This window comes from Eschrichtius robustus, chromosome 7, assembly GCF_028021215.1.
Source record: "Eschrichtius robustus isolate mEscRob2 chromosome 7, mEscRob2.pri, whole genome shotgun sequence".
Taxonomy (NCBI): domain Eukaryota; kingdom Metazoa; phylum Chordata; class Mammalia; order Artiodactyla; family Eschrichtiidae; genus Eschrichtius; species Eschrichtius robustus.
The window spans coordinates 108,666,383-108,693,846 of NC_090830.1; the positions used below are offsets into that span (position 1 = coordinate 108,666,383).

General features: G+C 52.4%; 2 protein-coding genes across 3 annotated transcripts in view; both read left to right on the forward strand.

The window, feature by feature from the left end:
- UBTD1 (ubiquitin domain containing 1) overlaps positions 1-16,016 on the forward strand; it is a 51,044-nt gene extending 35,028 nt beyond the window's left edge. For both annotated transcript variants that reach the window (XM_068548308.1, XM_068548307.1), the window contains 2 exons: positions 13,306-13,533; positions 14,911-16,016. In XM_068548308.1, coding sequence (XP_068404409.1) covers positions 13,359-13,533; positions 14,911-15,296 — 561 coding nt within the window. In that variant the 5' untranslated portion in view covers positions 13,306-13,358 and the 3' untranslated portion in view covers positions 15,297-16,016. The remainder of the gene's footprint in view (positions 1-13,305; positions 13,534-14,910) is intronic.
- A 1,537-nt stretch (positions 16,017-17,553) lies between these two features.
- Positions 17,554-27,156, forward strand: ANKRD2 (ankyrin repeat domain 2). The gene is given in 10 exon segments (XM_068548998.1): positions 17,554-17,646; positions 17,648-17,737; positions 20,914-21,015; positions 22,313-22,471; positions 22,580-22,687; positions 24,189-24,287; positions 24,659-24,757; positions 25,573-25,671; positions 25,782-25,880; positions 26,931-27,156. Coding segments are annotated over 10 exon segments (1,083 nt in total). The 5' UTR covers positions 17,554-17,568; the 3' UTR covers positions 27,081-27,156.
- Positions 27,157-27,464: the final 308 nt, after the last annotated feature.

Genomic DNA, 27,464 nt, shown 5'->3' on the forward strand with positions numbered 1-27,464 from the left:
TGTCTGACATATAAGAACTTAATACATGTTAGCCATGATTATTAATGTCCTGGTATTTGCCATAGTGCTCATCGTAACCCTGTAAGGTAGTGACGGTTATTATTCCCATTTTCCAGATGAGGAAACTGAGATTCTCAAAGGTTAAATAACATGCCCAAGTCATGCAAGTAAGTGGCAGAGCCAGGGTTCCATCTCAGTCCTGGAGTCTGAGGCTTTTGGCAGCCCGACTGAGCTGCTTAGCTGGCCCCAGGCTAGGGGCTAGGCATTCAGGTGCCAACACTAACGAGACCAGGTGCTGCCTTGAAGAGCTCATCGCCTGGCGTGGAGGCCAACACACACATAGGCATCACTGAGTGAATTTCCGGAGGCACCACATGGGTTAGAGGCAAGCCAGGCTGAGTGAGAGGCAGGGCAGGACTCACAGCAATGCTGCACTACACACAGGACTGGTCAGTGGTGCCTCCAGCTAGGCCTCCCCTTTTGGGCTAGAGGCAGAACTGCTTCTGTGCCTGTCAACTGTGTGTGTCATAAAGCAGAAACTAACACGCCATTGTAAAGCAATTATACTCCAATAAAGATGTTAAAAAAAAAACAAAAAAAAAACCTGTGTGTGTCGGAGGGGAGAGGGGGTCACCTCCTCTCCCACCCCCTCCCAGCCCCAGCCAGGGCGTTCTTCTCACTGCCCTGGGGAGGTGTCATGCAGGACAGGGTCTGGGACAAGCACTGAGAGGGCTGAGAGTGAGAGGATCTGAAACCACTCACTGGATTCCTGCCACTGTTCCAGGGTCCCTGAACCTCAGCGTCCTCATCTGTAAGATGGGAGTAACATTATTTGCCAAACAGGGTTGTTGTAAGGATTAAGTGAAATGATGTAAAAAAACCTCTCTATAATTCTAAGTCTAGTACTTACATGACTAATAATAATCACTACCGTTTTTGAGCCCCTGCTTGGTGCCTCACACAATACTAGACTACACACAGTACCTTGTTTTTGTTTTTTTTTTAATTAATTTACTTTATTTTATTTTTTTATTTTTTTTGGCTGTGTTGGGTCTTCGTCGCTACACATGGGCTTTCTCTAGTTGTGGCGAGCGGGGGCTACTCTTCGTTGCGGTGTGCGGGCTTCTTATTGCGGTGGCTTCTCTTGTTGCAGAGCACGGGCTCCAGGCATGAGGGCTTCAGTAGTTGTGGCGCACGGGCTTAGCTGTTCCGCAGCATGTGGGATCTTCCCGGACCAGGGCTCGAATCCGTGTCCCCTGCATTGGCAGGCGGATTCTTAACCACTGCGCCACCAGGGAAGCGCCAGTACCTTGTTTAATCCTTACACTAGTTCTTTAAGGTGGATATCATTGCTCCCATTTTATGGATGTGGAAACTGAGGTCCAGAGGCTCAGCTGCCTGGGCTCACACCTGTGAGGGGGGTGGACATGAGAATCAGACCCAGGTCCTCTCTGATCCCTAAGCCACCTCTCTATGTTCCAGACCTTCTGAGTTCTCTCTCCTTCCCAGCCCCGCGCCACCCGTTGCTGGTAAGTTACTGAACCAGCCACGGGAGGGTGTGGCTGTCCAGGGGGCCAAGCTGAGCAAGGCACTCCTGCCAGGCCGCCACTCAGGGCTGGCAGCTGGTGGTGGGCAGGGATGGAGGGATGGGCTTTACCTGCCCACGGCCCCCGGTTGTGGTGGGAGCAGTAGGCTGTCCTCCCTGCCGGTCTGGCAAGTAAGTTTTGTTGGCCTATGAGTCACACAGCACTGATGAGTCAGGTTTTTCCCTTCTCCTTGCCCAGAGCAGCTGGGGAGAGGGTGGGGGTTTTGTTAGGAAACAGGACCTCCCTCCCTCTGCTCTCCACTGTCCCCCAATGCCTTGGAGCTACATATTTTCTCTCCAAAAGTCTGTGGCTCAGCCTGTGTCCCTACAGAAAAGGGTATCTGGGTGCTGGCCGCACAGGCTCGAGAGAGCAGGCCCCGGGCTGAGAAGAGTGGAGAGAGAAGGGGCCCTCCTTGTTAGTAAGGAGAGTAAGGTAGCTAGTCCAGGGCTGTCTGACTCCAAAGCTCTGCTCTTGGCCTCTCGTTTTGGCTTACCCACTGCTATCTGCAAAGAGGGCCCTAGCCCTGTATCCTCTGGACAGTGCAGCCGGGTTTCCCAAGGCACAGGGTCCCCTGAGCTATCCACTCCTTGCCTTATGACCAGTCTGGCTGCGAGCCTTGAGAGGACTGTCCAGATGGTCAGCCTCACGCATGCCTGGGGTTCTCCCTGAGTACCCCACTGCCAGGCCCTCTCAGAGGCCTCATTAAACAGTCAAAGCAGCCAGCCTAGTTCCAGATCAGTGCTTGTCAGTCCTGGCCACATATTAGAATCATCTGGAGAGCTTTTAAACCCCTCTGATGCTCAGGCCATACCCCAGAGCAATTAAATCGGAATCCCTGGGGCTGGGTCCCAGGCAGCCGTGTTTTTGATGCAACACACTGTATTGCCTCTCGAGAGCTGACGGTCAAGTTGAAGGGACAGCACAATGCGCAGGGGACATGCACACACGTCAGCATGTGACTCAGGGCAGTGTGGGACAGTCACACCCCACAGGGCCAGGGGTGAGATACATGTGGGTCCCGGAGGGAGGAGGCTTCTGGCCTGCATCCTGATGGATGGAGGTCAGGACCAGGCAAAGCATGGGAAGGAAACAAGGAGGATGCTGGCCTGACAGGGCCAGTGATTCACGGGCTGTGGAGGAAGAAGGGGAAAGAATGAGTCAGGCACAGCTAGCTGCCTGCAAGGCCCGAGCCTGGCTTTGGAGGAGAATGAACGTGCTCAGGCGAGGAGTCCTCTGTTGATCCACAAACAGAATGTTGCAGGCTCTGAGCTGTGGCATGTGAAGAAGTGGGTGAGCCTAAAAAAGGTGGGGTTCCAGATCTCAGGGATGTCAGGCATCTGTGTACACCTCACACTTGACCAAGGCACTTCTCACAGAAGCTCCCTGGAGTATTTCAGCGTCCCTGAGGTACACAGAATTGGGCAGATGTGTTTGGAGAGTGAAGGGCCATGCCCCAGGTCACCTGGCACAGGCCGCGATGGAAACAGACTCAGGCCTTCTCACTCCAAGTTCACCCACTTAAGACAGGCCAGAAAGAAAGACAAGGTGTGGACTGTAAATTAACACCAGGCCAGAGAGAGTATAGAGGCACAGCCAGGGGAAGAGTTGTGGGGTCTTTTCTAGCCCCAGCAGTGCTGGGCAGACTCGCTGTCGTGTTTGCTGTGGAGGCAGAGGGGCTGGCGCTCAGGCAGAGGAAGCCAGAGCCCAGGGAGGCTTGGTACTGGGCAGATCTCACGTGGGCTGTTAGGTGAGTTGGTTAGTTGAGAGGAGGGTGGACGGGATGGTAAAGAAGCTGGAGTAACAGTAGAGGGAACAGGGATCTTCAGTCTGGAGAAGAGCAAGATGTCACCCTGTGACAGTCGTGGTGACTTGTTCTGCGTCATTCCAGAGAGCAGAGCCAGTGGATTCCAGGTCAAAATAATAATCTTAATAATGGCAAAAACAATTTCAGTGACAATAATAGTGCCTCCTCTGTAGCAAGTACGGTGCTGGGGTGTGTGTGTGTGTGTGTGTGTGTCTGTCTGTCTGTCTTCAGGTTGAGGAAACAAGAGCTATGGTGCTAGGGAGACTGCACATAGGGTGTGGGGTGTTAGGTGAGTTGATTTATTATATATAATCTTCTTGATCCTATTAGCTAATGTAATATATATGTGTAGATTTTCAATCCTCCCAACCTCCCTAAGAAGTGGGCCGTTACTAACTCCCTGCTTCTCAGAAGAGGAGACTAGAAAGCTTAAGACATTTACCCAAGGTCACTTAGCTAATTTATGATGGGGCTGATGTTAAAACCCTGGTCTGTCTGACTCCAAAATCTGGACCTTTGGTCTCTGTGTTTCTCTGTCCTACTGCCTGCTACATAGTTAGTGCTCAGTGAAGGGTGACTATAACACTTAACTTTCTAACCATTTGATCCATCCAACAATGGGATAGGTTTTCTCCTGGCATAGTGAGTGTCTCCAGAAGTGCCCACAGAGGCTGAATTGCCCCCTGCAGGAGTGTCATACAGGTGGGAGGTTGGTCTCCATCGCTGAGCCCCAAACCAGCCATGCGGAAGTAGAGTCTTGGGCTAGTGCCTGGGTCTCTGTTTCTGTCTAGGCCACAGGAGACCTGGATGCACAGTCAGGCCCTGGAGTCCTGGGCAGTCCCCGCTCTTAGATTTCGTTCTTTCCTAGTGGGAACAGACTGACTTGTAACTCTTCCACTCTTGCTCCTGAAGCGTGTTCTGCTTACTGCTTTTCCTGTTGGTGTATTCATCATCTTCGGGTCAAAGGCCTATCGTTTTAATGTTCTAGTTATAATTGAGCTTTCACTGGCAGTGGAGTGGTTTGATAGAAACAATTTACCATCGCCCCACCCCGACACACACACGGGCAAAAGCTGTGGGTTTTGGGACAGGTCACATCACTTCTCAGAGCCTCGGTTTCCTCATCTGTAAAATGAAGGGGCTAGAGTAAATGACTTTAAGGTCACTCCTGGCTTCAGGATTCTGCCATGCTCTTGGGGACCTGCCCTGATGAAGTGACGCATGTCTGAGTGAAGCACAGGTGGCACTTGACACCCAGGGGGACAGAGTCTTCGGTGTCAGAAGTCAGGCCTGTAGGCACCTGGCTGCCAAGTTGGTGCTGGTCTGGATCCTCCCTGCGGGGGCCCTCCTTGACAGCAGGGCTGTAGAAAGCAGTGGTAGAGATGATCTGTCTCTCCTCCCTAGAGTCCTGAGGTAGCAAGGGGAGCTGGCTAGATAGCGGAGACCTTTCTAGCAACCTCTGGGGAGTTCCTGTTTTACTTATTAGCCGCCATCCTCACTCTTCTGGCCCAGGAAAAGTGCTGACCCTACGCTGTGCAGCCGAACAGGGAAGCGGGCAACCATCAAGCCCGCTCTTTGTCCCTGTCAAACTTAACCTCATTTAACCCCTGCATCCTACTGCACTGGGGGAGGTAGAGATCAAGAGTTCACTACAGCAGGGGTTTTCACAGTTTTCAAAATCACAGCAACTTTATGGAAAAGGAAAAAAAGATGGTAAACTTTCATTCTGTTAATTGCGTAATGATAATGAGCACGATTGACTTGGCTTGATCACTAATTATAATAGCTGCCGTCTTTTAAGTACTGGCTAGAGTGGTCTCTGTAATCCTTACAGCAGTCCCATGAGGTGGGAGTTACGTCCTCTTTACAGATGGGAACACTGAGGCTTGGAATGATGAGTTGGGCCCCTGCACTCACACAGGTGGTCAGTAGCCAAAGCAGCCCCCACGCCCAACCCATCCATCTCTGAAGCCCATGCATAAGTGAGTAGCCAGATTGGAGAGAGAGCCTATGCTAATGTGTCTCAAGTCATAGTAATCTGTAATCTAGGTTCTTTCTAGAGCTGGTAGTCCTGGAACTGTTCACATTCAGGCCAGGACTTTGTTACACCTGGAAACAAAAATCAGCACATGAAGAAGATGGGAATATATTCACTACAAGAAAGGAACAGGCTGGGTTTTTGGGTTTTTTTTAAATTCATATGAACTTAAAACAAGAAGAATCACTGTCATTTCCCAAACACCTGATGTTTTATAACTCTGCTTATGAAATACATCATTCTTTCCCAGCCAGCCCCAGAAAAGGAGCTGTTGATTGTATAGCAGGCTGGATCCCAGAGTAGGCCCTGGGGATTTGGGGGTTCTGTTTGTAGAGATCAGAAAGGCCAGTTTTCCAGTTTTCCCTCAGGAAATGGGACATGGGGGACGGCTGGGGGAAGTCAGCTTGGGTTAACCAGGAGAGTTGGTCAGAGCCCAGCCTGGGATGCCACCTTTCGCCCTGCCTGGCCTCTCAGCCGGGGGCCCCGGGCTGGGGGCACAGAGCAGAGAGCAGATAAAAGGCCTGCTCCGCCGAGTCCGCCCCAGTAAATGTGTGCGTTGTGTGCAAGCACAGTGAAAGCACACACTGTCTCCACGGTTCTGTGTGCCCCCTTGTCCACACTCACAGCCGCCCAAGCAGGGGGGCTCTGGGTAGGGTTATTTTTCTTGGCTGCACTTTCGTCTCTCCCGTTGCCACGAAGCTTCCAGGCCCTCCCTGGGCGTGGTTTCTGACACCCAGGCCCTCATTCTCCGGCAGGTTTCCTCACTCACTGTACACCTCCGGAACTGGTTTTGTCCGTCCTGGACTGCCACTTCTGCCACCCCCTGTCTTTTGCCTCTCTCCCTTGCTGGGATTTCTTCCAGCAGATTTCTTCTGCTCCCCGTCTCTGATCTGGCCTCTGCCCTCTCCAGCTCCTCCCACTTTCCCCAGATGGCTCGTTCACTTCATTCACTCATTCATTGGGCAAACGGTGGTTGAGACCTGCTGTGTGCCAGACTGGGGCCTGTCCCCAGGATGCGAGTGATGAACTGGAGGTGGTCCCAGCCTCAGGGGGACAAACTGGACCATTTCAGGGAACTGCAGTTGCCCCAGGCTGGACGCCATCACAGAGCTGAGTTCAGGGCTCCCAGAGGAGCCTCGAGTCCTTCAACCCTGCCCAGGACCCCTGGGACCCAAAGTGCCCTAGGAAGGGATGCAGTTTAGGAAACCTGGGCTGTCACTTAGCAACTGACTCCACCCCTTTCCCTCCCTGAACCCTAGAGCTGGGCCCGAGGGAATGAATGGGGAAGATGGGCCCAGGCTGTAAAGAGGCCAGGTGGGGAGGCCCCAGCTGAGCAGAGCTGGGCCAGCACTTTCCTTTCGAAGGTTACCCAGGCTCTGAGGGTCATCCTGGGCTAAGTCTAACTATAAATACTGTGCTTCCTGAAGGGATTACCTGGGCACTGCTTCCCCTGCCTGCACCCTCCTTGGCTGGGCTGATCCTTTTCTGGGCCTGCTGTTCTCTTGAATCTCTTATCCCCTCTGCCAGGTGCCATACTTCAGCCGCATCTCTCCAGCCCCCTGCAGCCCAGCTGTGACTGCCAGAGCGGAAGGGGAGGGGAGGAGAGATTGGAGTCTGCATCCTGGTCAAAGGGCCATTGCAGCCCAGGCTGTTGGGATGGGGAGGCCCTTGTCCCTTCTTCTGCCTGAAGCCTCATCTCTCCCACCAGCCAGAGCAAGCCCAGGCTTGTCACATAATCAGTACTTCTGGGGAGAACATGGCTGGCCCCATCCCTGGAGCAGGGACCTGGGTATGCAACTTGGTAACCGAGTGTGGAAATAGAGCTTGGGGATTGCCACAGGTATAAATAGGGCCGTCTCCTGGCTTGGGTGGACTGACTCTCCTGGGAAATCTCTGGTTCCCTTGGCTGGTCTCAGACTTGGTGTCACTTCCCAGTGACTCAGATGTGCCACAATAAGGATCTCTTGGGGTCTGAGATCAACAAGCAAAGGGACTGCCTGACTTTTCCCTCACGGCAGACCCTTCTCCCGCTTTCCCCTGCCTGCCCACTGCTGCTCTCAGCTGTGATTCCTCCACCATGCTCCCACACCGTTCACTGTGCATTTGTCAGTTCCATTTTCAACTCAGCAGACACTTGCTGAGGACCTGCACTGGGCCAGGGATATTCAGAGGGAAGCAGCCAGGCCCGCTGTCCTTTCGTGCGTTCTTGAGAATCCCCTCTTGTGTAGTTATTCTGAGTTAAGCAGTGTGAATCACACACATATGCACACACGCTCATAGATGCACCCCAGCTCTATAAAAATTGGAAAGGATCTTTAGTGTTCTCTCTCTCACTCTCCTTTCACCACCGTCCCTTGGGGGTGGTATTGCCAGACAGCATTCATTATCCAGGCCAAACCACAGCGTCCACCATCATTATCCTCCCCCAGCCCAGACATCGTGCCCTCTCGCTCTCTTCCCCCTTTACCCTCCGAATCTGCTCTCAGCAGCAACTTTGGAGGCAATCCATTGAACTAGCTGATGTTAACATGTGGATGAGCGGGCCATTTCCACTTAGTTTGCTGTGCTCACAAGTGGCGTTCTTCAGTCAGAATCGAGTACGTACTCCAGCCTAGCCCTGCAACTCAGGCTCAGTGGGTCTGAGGTGGGCCCTGGGAAGCTGCCTTTCTGTTTTTGTTTTTTGGTTTTTTTTGGCTGCGTTGGGTCTTTGTTGCTGCACGCAGGCTTTCTCTAGTTGCAGCAAGCGGGGGCTACTCTTCATTGTGGTACACAGGCTTCTCATTGCGGTGGCATCTCTTGTTGCGGAGCACGGGCTCTAGGCGCATGGGCTTCAGTAGTTGTGGCATGCAGGCTCAGTAGTTGCGGCACACGGGCCCTAGAGCGCACGGGCTTCAGTAGTTGCAGCACATGGGCTCAGTAGTTGTGGCTCGTGGGCTCTAGAGCGCAGGCTCAGTAGTTGCGGCGCACAGGCTTAGTTGCTCCGCGGCACGTGGGATCTTCCCGGACCAGGGATCGAACCCATTTCCCCTGCATTGGCAGGCGGATTCTTAACCACTGCTCTACCAGGGAAGTCCAAAGCTGCCTTTTTAACCAGCACCTCAGCAGGTCCTAACACAAGTGGTGTTTCAGGCAACCCTCAAGACCCCAGCTTTTGCGTCTACTCAGAAACATACATTCTCTGCTCAGTTCCCTTCCCACCACAATCACAGAGACCCATGATTGTCATGGGCGTTTTGTCCCTCCCCATACAGGTGTGTACCTTGATCTTTTATTTTGTTTTTCAAATCTCTCTTTTGTCAACTTCACTGGGGATAAGGACCATTTCTGTTTCTCTGTTTTTGACCTGGAGCTTATCTAGGACAGGTGGAGACATAAGTAGAGGCCACTAGATGCTGCTACTGCTGCTGCTGAAACCAACAGAGCCTGCCTGGCCCTGAACAGAGTCACCCAGAGCTGCCAGCAACTGAAATCCTAGAGGCTGTGGGCCTTGGGCTCTCAGTTCACCACCACCCTCAAACCCCACCCCTCAGCTCCCCAGACTCTTCCTCCTTTTCTGTGATTGCTCCTCAGAACTTTATGTACCCTTTTTACTTGTCAACAACTTTCATTGTATTATTCTTATTACTAAAGTAATTAATGCTTATTGTTGGAAACGTGGAAAATAAAAGCAAAATAAAATCATTGGTAACTGCCAATCAGATATAACCACTGTTAACATCTTGGTGTAAATCCTTCCAGTCTTTTTAATATATATAATATTACATACGTTTTTTAGAAATAAAAACTGGAGCACAGTGCACTGGCTGTTCTCTAACCTTTTTTTTCACTGTATAATGGACATTTCCCCATGTTACTCAGCCTCCTTCTGCCCCATCACAGAATGGCTGCTAGGGATGCACAGATGTTAATGTAGCCTTTCTCCTGTGCGTTTGTTTATTTCTAGAAAACCTGGCTGAGCTAAATAGCTTTGTAGATGAACTTTCCCCACACGCTTGTGATTATTTTCTCAGAATACTTTCTTAGAAACCAAATCGGTGAGCCAAAGGGATGCACACTTTTAAGTTTTTTGGTATCATAGCAAATACCCTCCAGAAAGTTTGTAGCAATCTGTACAGCATATAAAAGTGTTCACACCCCTTCCACTGCCCAATATTTTTTGACTCAACTAACTATAAAACATCACTTTTTTTTAAGTAAATGAAATTTAAAATACTCATCATCAATTTGCTTTTTTTTATGTTTGGAGTAAAAACTTCCTTTTCTGTTTTGTCTATATCTGTGCCTAAAATTGTAAGCATTAGTGCGTAGGGATCTGGACATTTTGGCATGTCTCTTTTGCATGCTTGCCTTGGCCCTGGGGAACTTTGCTGGATATTTTTATGCTGTGTTTGACTCCCTGTGAAAGGAGCCAGCCCCTGGCCCAGAGGTGCTGCGCCTGCCCCCTGCTGGCGAAGAGGTGCAGTGACAGCTGAGACGGCTGGGCTCCTGCTGCCCTTTTCTTACATCAACCGTCCCCCTTCCCACCCCCACCCCCACCCCATTCTAATATTTTCTCATATTTTCATCCTGAAAGGACCAGCGTGCAGGGCGAAGAACTTTTAAGCCCTTGTGTCTTGGGTGATGGAGATGCAGTTAATACTTGGGGAGGCTCTCCGGCATCGTGTCCATCCTGGGGTGAGAAGTGTGTCTCTGACAGTGCAGACAGGAAAGCATGCTGTTCTCCATGTGGAGGGGGGGGGGACTCTGAAGGCCAGGTATTCGAGCAAAGCATCCCTCAGGTACTGGGGGCCTCCTGAGGTGACAGCTTTGAAATGTGACACCATGGGGCTGTGTTCACATGAAAGAAAGAGTGAGATGCATGCATACACAGTTACACGTCAGGTGTCCTGAGGTCACCAGTCCAGCAACCTTGATTGTCAGGGACAGAACCAAAACCTGACCATTTAAGTAAGGGGGTGGTGGGGCATCTGAGCAGGAACAACACATGTCCCGAAGCCTAGTCTCTTTCTTCTTTAGGAAGCCTCTTTCCTAGAGCCGTATGCTCTCAATTTTGACAGTGCTGACAAGGCTTTCTCAACTCTCAGCAGATTAGGAGTGGCCCATTAGCTGGGCCTGACCTCTACCCAATAGGAGCAGCAGTTGGATGGAGACCAGTAAGAAGTGACATCTGGCAAAGAGGAAGGAGAAAGGAAAACTTTAGAAAACAGCTCAAGAAGTTAAAAAGCCCTGACCAGGTCTGGGTCCTTGAGTGGAGGGGCAGAAATGCCGCACCCCAGAGGTCCCGAGGGTGTCACTGCATAATGCCTGTGAGTCCTGATGGATCAGAGCTCTTGTCAGGGAGTCATCAATGCTAAAGGACCAAAGAGAAAGGGGGTCAGAAATCATGATGCAGAGCTACTTGATTGATCCAGGCAGAAACACCTCCAGGCCAAACCTTTTCAAAAAAGCACGTGGACAATACTGTCATTTTCTGTGCTGCCTTTCTGCCTCCTTTCTGTCGTTCACACTTAAGCCTTTGAGCCATCTGGCTTTTTTTTCTTTTTCTTTTTCTTTTTTTAAATTTATTTTTGGCTGTGTTGGGTCTTCATTGCCGCGTGCGGGCTTTCTCTGGTTGCGGTGAACTGGGGCTACTCTTCGTTGAGGTGCGCGGGCTTCTCATTGCGGTGGCTTCTCTTGTTGCATAGCATGGGCTCTAGGCACGCGGGCTTCAGGAGTTGCAGCACGCGGGCTCAGTAGTTGTGGCTCGTGGGCTCTAGAGCACAGGCTCAGTAGTTGTGGCGCACGGGCTTAGTTGCTCCACGGCATGTGGGATCTTCCCGGACCAGGCCTCGAACCCATGTCCCCTGCATTGGCAGGCAGATTATTATTATTATTATTTTTTAATATTTATTTATTTATTTTTGGCTACGTTGGGTCTTTGTTTCTGTGCGAGGGCTTTCTCTAGTTGCGGCAAGCAGGGGCCACTCTTCATTGCGGTGCGCGGGCCTCTCACTATCGCGGCCTCTCTTATTGCGGAGCACAGGCTCCAGACGCGCAGGCTCAGTAGTTGTGGCTCACGGGCCTAGTTGCTCCGCGGCCTGTGGGATCCTCCCAGACCAGGGCTCGAACCCGTGTCCCCTGCATTGGCAGGCGGACTCCCAACCACTGCGCCACCAGGGAAGCCCAAGGCTCTCATTTCTTAAACTCAGTTATTTTGTAATCTGTGTCTGATAAATCCCATATCTGAAGTCTTTGTGAGTCTGATTCTTTTGCCTGTTGTTTTTGCTGGCTCAGACTCATCTTGCCTTGTTTCTTTGTATGCTGTGATTAAAAAACAAAAACAAAAAAACTATGACCTTATTATTTATTTTTCTTGGAACTTCATTTCAGGAATTCTTTGAGGCCTGGTTTGAAGTTATTTTCCTACAAAGAGGATTTGCATTTCCTTCGGCTAACCCAGGAACACTTCAGATTAAATGTCTGGCTTGAGAGTTTTCTGTCTGCACTGGTAACGGCAAACCCACAGGAGGGCCGTTTGTGGATTCAGTCTGACCTGAGGTGGAACTCTCACTCTGTCACTTACTGTGTGACCTCGGGCAAGTCATTTAATCTCTTTGCCTGTCCCATCATCTGTGAAGTAGTAATAATAACACCTACCACCTAAAGCCATTGGAAGGGTGAAATGGGATGATATATATAAGTATAAAGTGCTTACACAGTTTTCTTTCACACAGTTGGTAGACAGTGAATGTCCTTCTCTTCCCCTGAGGAGCCGCCACTCCTGCCCCAGCCCATGGGGGCAGTCCTCAGCTTTAGTTCCTCATCTCACCCGGGATCTGAGCTATAGCGGGAGCCAAGTACTTTAGACCTCACTCCTGTGGCTCCTTCTGCCTTCAGCTTTGAGGTGACTGAGCTTCCTAAAGCCTTTGAGAGATGCTTCTTCCCTCAATCTTGACTGAGGTCTGGAGTTGTCTTGGAGCTGGGTAACAAGAATGATGACATTTAACAGAATTCTTTTCTTCCTCAGAGGCTGCAGGGATTTTTTGGTTGGTTGGTTATGGTTCTAAAAATATTCTTTGTAACTTTATAGTGGAACATTAATAACAAGACATTAAAAATGTTTATAAGTTTTAGTCATGGGAATATACATGGACAGTAATATAAGTGTGAAATAAACAGAAAGTTGTATATTGGCATGAAAACATTTTAAATCCTCTTTATAACAAGGAATATTTTAAAAATAAATTGTATGATATGAGCCCAACTCTACTGAGAAAAATGGGGGAAAGAAAGCTGGAAGGAAATATGTCTAAGTGTCAGCAGTGGTTACTTCTGAATGGTGGAATTCTTAAGTAAGTTTTCCCCAATGGCAGCACGGTACAGACAGTGGTCAGAGGGTGACCTTCTGAGTCAGAAAGCCCAGCATTAAATTGGTACCTGTGTGGCTTTAGACCAATGACAAGCTCTTTGGGTCTTAGTTTCCCCATCTGCCGGGTCATTTTGAGGCTAAAATGCCTAGTCTGTGATCTGGCACAAGCTGGCTCCGTAAACAGTGGCAGTTATTTTTTTCAGATTTTTAATTTTTTATATTCTTTACAGATTTTAAAAATACTGAACACGTCCTACTTTATTATCAAAGAAAGAGAGTAAAATTAAGACTTAAACAGCAGCAGCAACAACAACAAAGGCAGTATATGCTGCGTTTGCTAACAGAAGTGGTTTACACCCCCAGGTTGGGTGTGTGCAATTTCCAGACTCTTCTCTGACTCCAGGAAAGGGCCTGGAGACCCGAATGCTCAGGAGCCACTGCAGTGAGGGCCAGGGAGGCAGGGCTGGGAGAGGGTGGACCACAGCCCTGGCTTTCTAGATGCTGAGCTTCTCCCTTCTGTCCTGCCCAGGACGCAACGAGCCCCTGAAGAAGGAGCGGCTGAAGTGGAAGAGCGACTACCCAATGACCGACGGGCAGCTGCGGAGCAAGAGGGATGAGTTCTGGGACACAGCGCCCGCCTTCGAGGGCCGCAAGGAGATCTGGGACGCCCTCAAGGCTGCCGCCTACGCAGCCGAGGCCAACGACCACGAGCTGGCTCAGGCCATCCTGGACGGAGCCAGCATCACCTTGCCTCATGGTGAGCGGGCAGGGCGGGGGCTTTGCTCACCGGAGCGAGGGGGCCGTCAGGGTGGAGGAGAGCCAGTGGCCAGCCCCATGTCAGGAGCTTCCATCCAGGCTGGTGGGTGACAGGTGTGGCTAGTCGCTTGTTCATTCAAGCAGCCCTCATGAACATGGTCCAGGAGTGGGACACCAAGAAAAATGAGACACAGTCCCCGTTTGCCTAACGAGGGCGTGGAAAGACACCAGCAAACCTCAAGGCAGTGTGATGAGAGCAAGCTAAAGATTGCTCAGGGCCCTTTGAGATCCCAGCACATCTCAGGTAACAACCTTCTGTTGAGTATTATTATGTGCTGGGCACCGAGCTAGAAGCTTCTACTGCATTATCTCATTTAATTTCATAATGGCCCCTGGGACTATGTAAAGCAGAGGGCAACAGTGGAAACTCTATAGAGTCAGAGACTGGGTTTTAACCGAGTGTCTCTTTCCTAGCTATGTGACCGTGAGCGTCTTGAATTTAAAGCCTCAGTGACTAAACAATTATAAAGTGGTGATACCAACCTCATAGGATGGCTGTTAGGATTTAACAAGATACACATAACATCATTTAGTCCAGTCCCAGCACTTAGTAGGTGCTCAAGATACAGTAGATATCAATATATTACTACATGTAATACATTGTACAAGTAAGAAGGTTGAGGCCCACTGGGTATAAGTCATGAAAAGCAGGGCCTATGCTATTTCATTCATCCTTGTAACCCCAGCACCCAGCACATATGCTCAGGAAGGAGTTGTTGAATGAACAAATGAAAAGTTAAGTAATTTTCTAGGGTTGAATGAGCCAGTACCTGGTGGAGCCAGAACGTCAGCCCAGGTCTTCCTGCCTCTACCTCGAGCTCCCACCAGCTGTCCCAGGAAGACCTGCCTGTAGGGTGGGTTTGAGGACTGTGGGATGACCATGACAGGTGTATCAGTCTGCTCAGGCTGCTATAGCAAAATACTGCAGACTGGGTAGCTTATTAAACAACAGAAATTTAGTTCTGGAGTCTGAGAAGCCCAAAATCAAGTTGGCAGCTGATTTGGTTTTTGGTGAGAGCTCTCTTCCTGGCTTGTAGATGGCCACCTTCTCTCTATGTCCTCATTGTGGGAGAAGAGAGAGAGCTTGAGCTTTCTGGTGTCTCTTCTTGTAAGGGCACTAACCCTTACCGGATCAGGGCCCCACCTATATGACCTCATTTAACCTTAATTACTCCCATATAGGCCCCTATCTCCAAATACAGTGACACTGGGGTGGGTGGGGTTAGGGCTTCAATACATGAAATTGGTGGAGGGGACACAAGTTAATCCATATCAGTTGGTCCCCAAGCTGACTCTGACCACCCTGCCTTTCCCGCAGGCACCCTCTGTGAATGCTACGATGAGCTGGGCAATCGCTACCAGCTGCCCATCTACTGCCTGTCGCCACCCGTGAACCTGCTTCTTGAGCACACTGAGGAGGAGAGCCTGGAGCCCCCCGAGCCCACCCCCAGTGTGCGCCGAGAGTTCCCGCTGAAGGTACGCCTCTCCACGGGCAAGGACGTGAGGCTCAGCGCCAGCCTGCCTGACACAGTGGGGCAGCTCAAGAGGCAGCTGCACACCCAGGAGGGCATCGAGCCATCCTGGCAGCGATGGTTCTTCTCTGGAAAGCTGCTCACGGATCGCACGCGGCTCCAGGAAACCAAGATCCAGAAAGATTTTGTCATCCAGGTCATCATTAACCAGCCCCCGCTGCCCCAGGACTGAGGAGCCCACGGACCCCTGGGCAGAGAGACCAGGGAAGGCCTCTGCAGGGCTGAGAGGCCTCCCGGCTGGAGCACTAGTCACCCCCACCCTGCCGCTGCCTTTGAGAGCCGTTCTTTTCTCCAGGGGAGCCTCCCGTGTATGGCTGCCGGGCGAGCCCTGAGGGGACCCTGCTTCCCAGGGACTCCATGGGCCACCAGTGCCCAGCACCCAGGAAACAGTGTGCTGCCACACACAGGCCTTGCCAACCTTGTCAGAGTAAAGGCAAACCAGGGTCCTCCACCCTGCCTCTCTCCCGCGGCAGGTTCAAGCCACGAGGGCCAGCCCGGAGGCCCCTGGAGCCCAGATCTGTCATCTGGTGCTGCCGGCTGTGCTCACTCCGGTTTTCTGCTCAGGGTCTGAAGCAGCTGCTGTCTCCCTCCCTTGCCCCTACCCCCTGACTCTGCCCTGGGCCCAGTGCCAGCCCCCCAGAGGGGAGGGGACCACTCGTGAGCCCCGGGGGTGGGGAGCCCGAGGCCGGCCTCTGCCTCTCCCAGCCCCCAGCACAGCTGGCAGAGATGAGGTGGTGGCCGATGGCTGGGCTGTCGTGGCAGAGGCCTGCACAGGGCCATCTCCTGGCTGTAACCCCGGCAGTGGGGGTTCTGCAGCCCGCTCACGGCCCCGCAGCAGGTCCCTGTGTGCAGACACGTCTGCATATTTATCAATAAAGCCTTTTGCTCCTTCCTTCTCTCTTGCCTGGCTTTGACTTTGGGTTCTCCTGTAGCTCTCTGGAGCCCTGGAGCCAGTTCTGGGGTGGGAGCAGGTAGGTGCACGGCCTCCCCAGCTGCTCTGGGTAGAGCAGTTACTGCTCCGTACCCTCCACCGCAGGGAGTACGGTGGAGCGAGCCGTGAACTGCCAGTATGCGGGCCTGTGTTCTCGTGGGTCCTCCGGAAAAGCCCCTTAACCTCTGAACCCGCGTTGCTTGTCTTTAAAGTGGAGGTGATGCCGCCTGCCCTGCCTCCCCTCTCAGTTGCTGGCAGGATTAAATGGGATAATAGATGTGAACTCGCTTTGAAAGCGATGGCAGCACCTCGGGTAGGCGGCGTTAGTTACCTGCTGCTCTGCTCCTGCGGCACGAGGGTGCTGGCTTCCCGCTCCAGCCCCTCGAGCCGGACCCTCAGGACTGAGATGTGTGCGGATGTCCTGCAGATGCTGCATGCACCCCTGGTGACGTGAAAGCAAAATCTCTGATGAATTTCGATGATGAGCCTGTGTCGGCTTGCCAGCAAGGGAACCAGAGGGAAGAAGGAGCCGGGTCTTGTGCTTCCTTAGGGGAAAATGTGCACGTAAGCAGAGAGGGGGACCTTAGATAAGGTGGTTTAGCTAAGGGCAGGCCACGTGAGTGTCACAGAACCACAGGGCTGTGGTGTCTGTGGTTCCCTGGCAGGTTCAGCGTGGGTCGTGGTGACCCAGGGCTCGCTCCCACAGTTCCAGGTGTGGAACTGAGCAGTACAGTTCTGCTGCTTCTCCAGTTGAGAGTATTTTCGTTTCTCAGTGAGCACGACCACCGGCCAGGGTGGCCTGACTGGGAATCCGGGGAGGGAAGGGTGATCAGTCAGAGCTGGTGTCTTCATCAGCGGGGTTTGGCACTGCGTTCCAGCCCTTCCAGTGGCTCCTTGAAGCAAGACCCTGTAAGTCCCACAGAGGCCCCCTGCGACAGACTGATGGGTGAGGTTTGTCAGGGACAAGTGGACTTGCAGCCAAATGCAGCGGTGCTTCACTAGGGGGCACTGTGGGACCCCAGAGAGGCAAAGGCCTGCGCGAGCTGCGGTCAAAGAGGGAGGCGGCTGCCCTTACCTCCACCCACCGCCTGGCACTCCAGCCCAGATGAGACAGAGTCTTGCCCCTTCCCAGAGCACACAGGGCCTGTTCACGGGACAGCCTGGGGATGCGGGCTTATCCTGGGTCCCCACATTTGGCCTTTAGGCTCCCTCACTGGCACTGGCTGGGCAGGGTTTCCAGGCGTCCAGCAGGTGGCACTGCCATCAGGGCTAAGAGCAGCCGGCGATCCTGTGTGCAGCGCGGCTGCCCGGCCCATCTGGGCCTCAGCGCTCAGGACAGAGGCTGGGCAGGCTCCTTCCCGCAGTCCCTGCTCTCGGGGCACTGGGCCCTCCGGCTCCAATAGGCCAGGGGTTGCGGGGCGGCAACTGTCCCTGCCTCCTCCTGCTCCTTGGGGCTGCCTGGGGTGAAGGTGACAGGTCAGGGAGGCAGCTGGAGAATTGGGCCGGTGAGCTCATGGCAAAGGCACCTAGCGGGGCGGGGGTGGGTGCCCTGGCATATAAAGCCCGTGGGGCCCCGGGGCCTGCAGGGGCGGGTTGCGCACGGTACCATGGCGGGCTCCGAGGAGGTGCAGAAGGCCACAGCACTCATCGAGGAGCGGCTGGCGCAGGAGGAGGAGAATGAGGTAGGGCGGGGTGTGGGGCCCAAGGGGGCTCTGAGGAGACCCAGCTCTGCTGTCAAGGGAAGGAAGAGCCTGGCCGCCGTACCTGGCAGGAAGGAGGACAGGTGTCCCCAGGGGCCCAGCTGGCTCTCCTGCAGGGTGCTCCTGAGAGGGGGCTGCTGGCAGTGGGAGACCGAGGCTTCAGCCCCCAAATCTGAGAGACAGTGGAGTGGACGAGCCAAGCTGGGTTCCCCGAGACCCTGTCCCCCCACCTGGGCCTCAAGGAGACAGGCTGAGCTGCACAGAGCAGACAGCTGGGATGCTGCCTGCGGGTTGGGGCCCTGAGGTCCCCCAGCTGCCGGCTGGAAGGCTGGGACAGGAGAAACTCCAGTGTCTGGTCCCTGAGGAAGGAGAAAGACCGGGAGCAGAGTGAGAAAGGGATGCTGGCAAAGGAAGCATGGGTTCTCTAGGACCACCAGCCACACCCGGGGAAGCATCTGAGCGTGGGGCTCTGGGCAATTGCATTTTCTCTGGAATAAAGAAGTCGGGGAGGAGGGTGCGGGCTGGTCCTACTCTTCATTTTATGGAAACGAATACTTGACCTAGAGTCTACTCTTCCAAGAGCCCAGTGCTGGGAGGAATGAGAGGCTCGGGAAGGTCAGCCCCTGCCTCCTCTTTACCAGCTCTGCGTTCATTTTAGCCGACATCTGTCAGGTGCACGGTCAACTAAGAAACAAGGCAGAGTGGAAAAGGGTGAAATAGAGGTGTAACTCAGAAGTGAGGGAGCACGAAGGGAGGGTGAGGCATGCCGACTGTGGGCCCTCGAGGACCTCTCTGTGGACAGGAGGGCATTTGAGCCAGGCCTTCAAGGATGGCCCTTGAATGATGGAGGCCAGGAGGGGGGAGAGTATTCCAGGCTAAGGAAACAACAGGTGCCTGTCGTTGGGGTGAGTGGATGCATGACTGTCGGAGAAAGTCTGGCAGGAGGGGCTGAGGCTGGGAAGGGAGGCAGGGCACAAACCAGACAGTGAGGGCCACGTGAAAGATACTTATTCTGTGGGCAGTGGGGAGCCACTGCATGTTGTTGAGTGAGGCACAGTGGTGCCACCTGACCTGTTTCGGGAAGGCAGCTCTGACAGCCCTGAGAAGGACTTGGAGGGGGAAAGACTGGCCCTAACAGGAATGGGAGGGAGGAGATAAATCAGTGTAGAAGTAGACTCCATTCAAAAAAGGAAGAGTGACTGAATGGAGGTGAGGAAGAGGGAAGGATCAGGACTCTGGTGGAAGAAGAGATGAGGACTAGGGAAGGGAGGGGAGGTTTGGCTGGGAAGGACCTGGACTGAGCCTGCTGCGTCCCCGCCAGCGCATCCCTGGATCTCCAGGAATGCCATTTCTCACTCCCCCCAGGGCATGTGCACCAGGGCCAGGCAGGTGAGTCATGTTGCTGGGCCATTTCTGGAGTGCTGCCACTGGACACAGAGACCTTCAGCAAGGGGACACGGAGCAGTCCTTATCCATTCATTCATCCAACAAATATAGAGGCAGGGCTGTCAAGGCCCCAGGTGCCCACAGAGCCAGCCTCACCACTGGTGCCTCCTGCATGCCAGGCACTGTGCTACGCATTGGACAGGCATGCTCTCATTTCCTCTGTGCAACCATCTATGAAGTAAGGTGGAAGTTTTGTTGGGTTGTGTTTCACCGACAAACACCCAATTCAATAAACATTTCTTGAGCACCTACTGTATGCCAACCTACAGAGACAAATCTGAAGCGAGGGGCTATGGAGTCTGGGTAAGGCGTGGGCAGGCGTTAGAGTCCCCAGTTGTTCCCACCAGGCCCCAGCCCAGCAGCATTCTTAGAGGAGAACCTCTGTTCAGCCTGCACCCCCTTCATGGGGTGGGTGGGGAAGGAGGGTCTTGGAGACCAGCCCAGGGGCTGAGGCTCTCTTGCAGGGGCCTTACTGGGCTAGGTCATCACTGAGGACTTGGAGGTGTGCAGAGCTGCTGAGCCCGCCTGCCACCATCCGCAAACTCATTCATTCATTTATTCTCCAAACATTTGCTGAGCACCTACTATGTGCTAGCTCTTGTCATCGGTGCTGGGGATGCCAAGATGATCAAGACCAAGCCCACTCTAGATGCTCCAGGAGCCCAGCCAGGGTCCCACATGCAGTAGTAGCTGAGGCCCTAGGTGATCTTGTCCCGGGGTGAGGATGCAGCGTTTCAGGCGAGGCCGGCACTGGGGAGACCTCAAATGATGTAAGCCTGACATGGAAGGGAGATGCCAGTGGACAACAGAACATTCGAAATAAAGGCCTGGAAAATCAGCTCTCAACTGACACTTGAAGAGTATAACACTGGAGCTTGGTGGCGAATGACAAAGGCAGCTGAGAGCTCTGTAAGGGAGATCATTCCTCCCCAGCTGCCACCTGGACTCAGCACCCTCCAGCCTGGACGAATGTTCCCGGTACATGGGGACTTCAGAGATAGGGGCGCCAGCACTTAACAAAGAGTGTTTTCCTTTAGAAGAGAGGAGGCGGCCATGAGGAAGTAGTCCAGCCAAGTTGGAGCTACAAGTGGGGAGGAGACTTGGACAGAGTTTCCCCCATATTATTAAAACGAGAATAAGGTTAATACTTAGAGTTCACACCAAGCTGAGAGCTGGGGAGCTGCGGGTCCCACCCCTCAGGTTCCCTGAGAGCAACAGTTCCCATGCTCTAGGATTTCACGGATCAATAAAATCTGAGGGAAAGAAGTTGGTAACTGACAGAGTTGCCAGATTTTTGTATTGTCAAGTAAGCCCACTAAAAAAAAAAAAACAACAAAAAACGAACTATCATCTCACCTCAAGTATTTCATCAAAGTGAATTTTAAACGCCAAAAAGAAAAACAAAGCAAAACCTCAGTGCTTGAAAAAAGTTAGTATGTTTAATTTCATGAAAACTCATTCCAGTAGCCCTTGATCCTGTTTTGCTGGGGACCCAGGGCAGTCAGTACACAGGTGTTTGAACTGGGGTTGGGGCCGGGGAGCCCGGCTCTGACCTGGGGCCTCCTGGACCAGACAGGAGTGGGGCAGATGAAGGGCTGGGAGGTCACACAGGAGGAGGTCCTTGGGGTCCTTGAATTCGTTGTGGGCGAGGCTCTCTGGCCCCCCAGGCACTGCAGGCAGGCCCGGAACCCGTCTTGTCCTTGGCTCACCAGAAACTCCGAGGAACCACCCATCAGAAGCTGCCCATGGAGATGCTGGTGTTGGAGGATGAGAAGCAGCACAGGCCTCAGAGTCCATCCTTACAAAAGGTTAAGGTAAGTGCTAGGAGAACCCAGTATCTGCGCTCTCAGGAGACAGACCGGGCAGTTACGGCCTCGCTCCTGCGGCAGCTCAGCGCCCCCTGGGAGATTGTAGCGATGCAGCATCTCGGCCCCACCCCATACTTGTGAAGGAGAGCAGAATATGCCACCCCCAAATATACCACTTTGGCATACTGATTATTTTTAATTAAAGTTACCTGAGAAAAAGCCAGTGCAAGAAGGACACTCTGACCCTCCTTTGTTCCCCTGAAAGTAGGAAATAAATCTGCCATGGGAAGTTACCCTCCTTATATCAGGAAAGTAGAATGCTTCCTTATCACTAGGTATCAGGAATTCAGGGCTGAGAAGGCTACATAAACAAAACTTGTTTCTTCACTAATTAGTTCCTCCAAAAACAAACTCCTTTGCCTTTTCAATACGACACAAATTTATTGTTTCTTTGTCTAAAATGTGTAAAAGCTGCCTGCTTTGGTCACTTCTTTGAGTCTCATATTTTTATGGACTACCATACATATGAAATTAAATTTGGTTTTCTCCTATTAATCAGTCTTACATCAATTTAATTATTAGACCAGCCAAAGAACTTAGAAGTGAAGAGGGGGGAAGTTTTCCTCCCCACGCCGGCTAAGTCAGAATCTGCATGTGTACAAGATCCCAGGGGACTCATTTTGGAAGCGACAGTGATGGGGCAGCCATACAACAGGGCATGATGCAGGTGTTAATAGGCTGGGGGAGGCTGTGTGTGCTGACAGGAGACATCTCCACGCTGATAAGAGAAAAGCAGAGTTTCCAGACCACTGCGTGGATGCATGTCTGAAAGGGCATCAACGGAGCTATGATAGAAGTTCCTCTGGGAGAGAAGGGCTTTCTCTTCAGAGCTTTTATGTTTCTGTATTACATTTATGGCCAGAGAGAGAGAGAGAGAGAGAGAGAGAGAGAGAGAGAGAGAGAGGCAGGGAGGGACGGAGGGAGGGACAGAGAGAGAATTGAATGGAGAGATGAGAATTCGTACCCTGTTCTGGAGGCCTGGGCTAAGAACTGCCCTTGAGAATTCCTCATCAACTCCCCACCCTATGTGGAGCGTTGAAGCTGGGCAGCTCCCAGGCAGCCCCCTCAAGCCCCCCGTGCCTCTGTGTCTCAGTCTCTTTGGCTTCACCTAGTCCTAGGCGGCAGAGCTAGACCTGGATTCTTTCTCCCTTGAGAGGCTCTCCCTGTCCTCCACCTCCAGCCTAGCTCAGAGGTCCCCAAGCCCCACATTCTGTGCGGGGCTTGATTGGCTATCACCACGCAGGGTCAAGAGCGCGTGCGTAAAACATCCCTAGACCTGCGGAGGGAGATCATCGACGTGGGTGGGATCCAGAACCTCATCCACCTGCGGAAAAAACGCAAGCAGAAGAAGCGGGAAGCCCTGGCAGCCTCCCAGGAGCCACCTCCAGAGCCGGAGGAGATCGTAAGGGTCCTGGGGAGGACACCTGTGTGGGCAGGGGGAGCCGGGGGAGGGGGGAATGGCTCAGATCACAGCGGAGCGGCCTCCAAGGACTGCATTCGCTCTCTCCAGACCGGCCCTGTGGACGCGGAGACATTCCTGAAAGCGGCAGTGCAGGGGCAAATGAAGGTCATTGAGAAGTTCCTGGCAGACGGGGGTTCCCCCAACACCTGCGATCAGGTGATGTTCCCATCGGGCCCTGCACCTGTGCCGGCCTCCCTTTCAGAGCTGACACACCCACCCCGCCCGCTTGTGGATTCTTTGAGAACAAGCGTGGGTGTCCTTTGGGAGGGGGCCCCTCAGAAGATGTGGGATGTCCTCTTCCCCACACAGGAGTTTTTCTAAATCCTTAGACCCTTTCCAACTTGAACCACCTCCAGAGTAATAAACACCTGGATTTTTAGGGGAAAAAATGGAATGGAATCAAATACAGAGTCCAAGACCAGGAGATTTGGACTCAAATCCCACCTGTACCGCTCCCTAGTTCTGTGACCTGTGGCTGGGCCTGTCACCTCTCTGTGCCTGTTTCCTCCTTTGTAAAACTGGCTCCTCCCCTCAGAGCATGTTATGGGGATCAAATAGAATATTAGTGCTTCAATACATATTTATCGAATGAAAAAACTATTAAAGCACATGCTTGGATATGATATTTTGTGTTGCATTGTATATCATCATACTTTTAACAATTATTTTTATCTTATGGTTAAAATATATATATATAAAACATGAGACATGCCAAATAAATTTTAAGTGTACAACTCAGTAACATTAATTACATTTATAATGTTGTGCACCCATCCCCACGATTTTCCAAACGTTTCCATCACCCGTCATACTTCTTTTTGTTTTCCCTGAAACTGCCTCTTTCATACTTTGTAGGATGCTCTCTCGAGATCATATCCTGGGATTGAGCAAATTAATGGTCACCCCCTTCAGCCTGCATTATTGCAGGCTTAGCCTACACGTCCTTTCCACTTTTTAGATTCCAGAGTTTTAATCCTCTTGGTCTATCTAAGCATCTCCTACCTCTGCGCGTTGTGCTAGGTGTTAGGAGCAGAAAACCAAAAAGACCAGGGTTGACAGTAGCTGGGAGACTGATGCACAACTGGATCATTAGAATATGGAAAGATATGCCCTCTGGCCTGAGTGTTTCAAGAGACCAAAGCAGAAAGCTGACTGCATTGGAAAGGAAGTTCATTCCCTCCTTGAATCAGTAATCAGGGTGCACCTGCCCATCCTGGCCCTGGGCAAGGCACTCAGGGGAAATAGTCAAGTAAGACTCAGCTTGCCTTTGACTGTCTATCACAGTGGAGGGTTGTCTGGACCCCTGGGACAGCTATGGCCTAGAGGTTTCAAGAAGTCGATGACACTTGAGCTGCATCTTCATGGAGTTACAAGAATTCATCAAGCACTCACAGGGAGTATGGGCAAAATGGGCATTTGGGCACAGGCAACAGCTTGTGTGTTTAGGGGGCAGTGAGAAGGTCAGAGTCCCCAGTGCATAGGAGGCCTCCAAGGCTGGTCCAGATAGAGCATGAGGGAGCTGGCAGAACATGGAAGATATGGGGACCTGGCACAGGGGTCAGAATCGGGCTGGGATAAGGCCTGGGCTCAACTTGGGTGGACGATGGGCTCAGGCCTGGGGCCAGAGTCTAGGCCCTGACAGTTTCTCTGGGGACAGTTCCACCGGACAGCACTGCACCGAGCTTCCCTGGAGGGCCACATGGAGATCCTGGAGAAGCTTCTAGAGAGTGGGGTCACTGTGGACTTCCAGGATCGGGTGAGCAAGAGGGCAGGTATTGGGTGAGGGGCAGGAGGTGGGTCCAGCACTCATAGACTCCCTGTCCCTGCAAACCTCCAACCTGGGACATAAACAAGCTGCCTTGGGGGCCAGGCTCCACCTCTAGTATGTTGTATGACTTTGGTGGGGCCCCATCTCCTCCCTGAGCCTCCTCTGTAAATCTGGCTTGGACGAGATGGACCCCGAGGGTTCTTCGGCTCCACTCCATCCATTGCTCAGTCACTGGAGTGGTCCTATCCGTCCCTGGACCTTTGCCCTGGATATCTCCCTGCCCTCTTGGCTGGGGTCCTTTCCCCCAGGGCACTTTCTTCCCTGAAGCTCTGCAATTAGGCTCCACCCTTCCTTTCTAGCTGGACTGCACAGCCATGCATTGGGCCTGCCGTGGGGGCCACTTGGAGGTGGTGAAGCTTCTGCAAAGCCGGGGAGCAGACACCAATGTGAGGGATAAGGTGAGGCCTTAATTCTCACAGATGTTGGGGTAGCAGGGTGGAGGGGTGGCGGGGAGAGAAGCAGAGGGTAGAAAAGCAGAGAGCAGGAAGGTAGTGAGCTAGTCTGGTTTCTGGAGTGGCTGCAGAGCCCAGGGATGGGTCCTTGCCATCAACTGCAGCCCCTTGGAGACCACCATCTGGGAATGGGAGCAGGAAGATCAGAGGAGAGGGGAGGAGAAGAGATCCACTATCTGGGTGGCTTTGGGACCCCCCCAAAGATGGATTTGTTCACCCATGCAATCGTTCATCATCCTTCTGTCTATCCATCCATCCATTCATTTATTCATCTGTTCACTTATTTATTCATCCACCATTTTTAATTCACCCAATCCTTTGTATATAACCTTGAACAAGTGACAGCCTGTGAGCCTCTGTTGCTCATCTATAAAATGCCTTGCAGAGTTCTTGTATAGATTGGATGGGAAAATGTATATAAATTAATTATTTATTCAACATAAGGCTAATGTTTTGTAAGCTTTTGCTGTGCTCATCGCATAGTCATCTCTCAATAAATGGCATCTATTATAATTATTTTAAAAGGGCAGAGGAGTGAGCAGTTGCTCACATCCGGGTGAGAGGGGAATCATAGAAGACTTCCCCGAGGAGGTGGCATGTAATGCCTTAGAGCTGATCATCAGATAGGATGATGGGAAATTACAGCGTTCCCTGCCCCTCCTTGGGAGAAGGATTAGGCTAGAGTTAAGACAGCCCCCCCTCCCAGAAGCATCACAGTCCGGGTCCCTTCAGCCAGCATTTCCTGATTCCTCCCCACCCAGCTGCTGAGCACCCCCCTGCATGTGGCAGTCCGGACGGGGCACGTGGAGATCGTGGAACACTTTCTATCCCTGGGCCTGGACATCAATGCCAAAGACAGAGTGAGTGTCTGGGTTCCTTCATGGCCAGCCCCACCATAGGGGGCTCCCTATGCCCCCTGCGGGCTCCCACATGCCCCCGTGGGCCATGCTGAATGTCTCACTGGCTCTAGGAAGGGGACAGCGCCCTGCATGACGCCGTGAGGCTCAATCGCTACAAAATCATCAAACTGCTGCTCCTGCACGGGGCTGACATGATGAGCAAGAACCTGGTAAGTTCACTCCTTTCCTGATTCAGTAAACAATGTGCACTGCTCTCCTAGGCCCTGTGCTGGGCACTTGGAAGACATACAGAACTGAGCAAGACTCGGCCGGCCTGCCCTTGGGGCAGTCTCACAGTGGAGGGTTTCTCTGGGCCCCAGGAGATTGGGGGCCCACCGAGCTTCCCAACTCTCTCTATGCTTCTCTACATCCAGAAAATCTAAGTGGAGAAAACAGCCAGGAGGGACAGGAGGAGGATTTCCCAAAGGCCCCCAAGTAGACCACAGGGGGTCCTAATGTCCAGGCTCAGGGAGGCCAAAATCGTGGAGGGACAGAGCCAGAAGGAAGCTAAGCACTCAGTCAGCACGATTGTTCCCAGCACCCTGTGTTGGCTCCTGTGATCCTCCAGTTCCTTTAGGAACCTATGTCCCCCCGTCCAAGCTCTTCTTTGGGGCCCAGAGCAATCACAGAAGAGAGGAGAATTGGGTAAGGGAGGACCTTGACTCAAGAAAGGCTGGGGGGTGCAATATAGGGGTAGGGGATTAAGAGGTACAAACTGTTATGTATGATATAAGCTACAAGGATATATTGTACAACACGGAATATAGCAAATATTGTATAATAACTATAAGTGGAGTATAACCTTTAAAAATTGTGAATCACTGTATTGTGCACCTGTAACTTATATAATATTGTACATCAACTATACTTCAATTTTTTAAAAAAAGCTAGCTATATGAAAGGAAAAAGAGAGGCTGAGGAGATAATGGGAAAGTTAGGAAGGTAAGGGGAAGGTGTAAATGAGGGCTTCTCAACCTCACACGTTTTGGGCGGGATAATTCTTTGTCGTGGGGGGGGACTGTCCTGTGCATTATCGGATGTTTGAGCGGCATCCCTGGCCTCTACTCAAGATGCCAGTAGCAACCCCTCCTCCGGTGTCATAACCAAAAATGTCTCCAGACATTGCCAGTTGCTCCCAGTTGGGAACGACTGGCGTAGATGAGGGCATCTCTTCGTACAGACTTCTGAATGGTGACTAGATATCCTCTTGTTTCCCCCAGAAAGGAAAGACCCCCACGGACCTGGTGCAGCTGTGGCAGGCTGACACCCGGCACGCTCTGGAGCACCCGGAGCCGGGGTCAGAGCAGAACGGGCTGGAGGGGTCTGCCAAGAGTGGGCGGGAGACCCCGCAGCCTGTGCCAGCCCAGTAAACGACTCTCCCAGCCCAGCCAGGCACCTGGCCTGTCCCCTGCGTACAGCCGGAGGGTCATAAGAATGGCCCCCAGAGCTGAGGACCACACCATTCCTCTGTGTACGCCCCGGGAGCACCCACAAACTACCGCAATTAAAAAAAAAGTCATTTTTGCTGTGTGTGATGTTCATTTCTATTTGTGCCTGAAATATTTAGGAATGAAGGAAGACTGGGAGCAAGGGTGGGCTCAGGCAAGAGGGGAACTTGGAGCCCTTTGGCCCCCCTGAGCCAGCCCTGCTGCTTTTCCTAACAAGGCCTCTTTTTGCTTCTTTCCTGCCACCCCACTTCCCAAGTCCCAGCGTGGATCAGCTTCCCAGGGCACTTGTCCTGGGGTCCCCTCCTG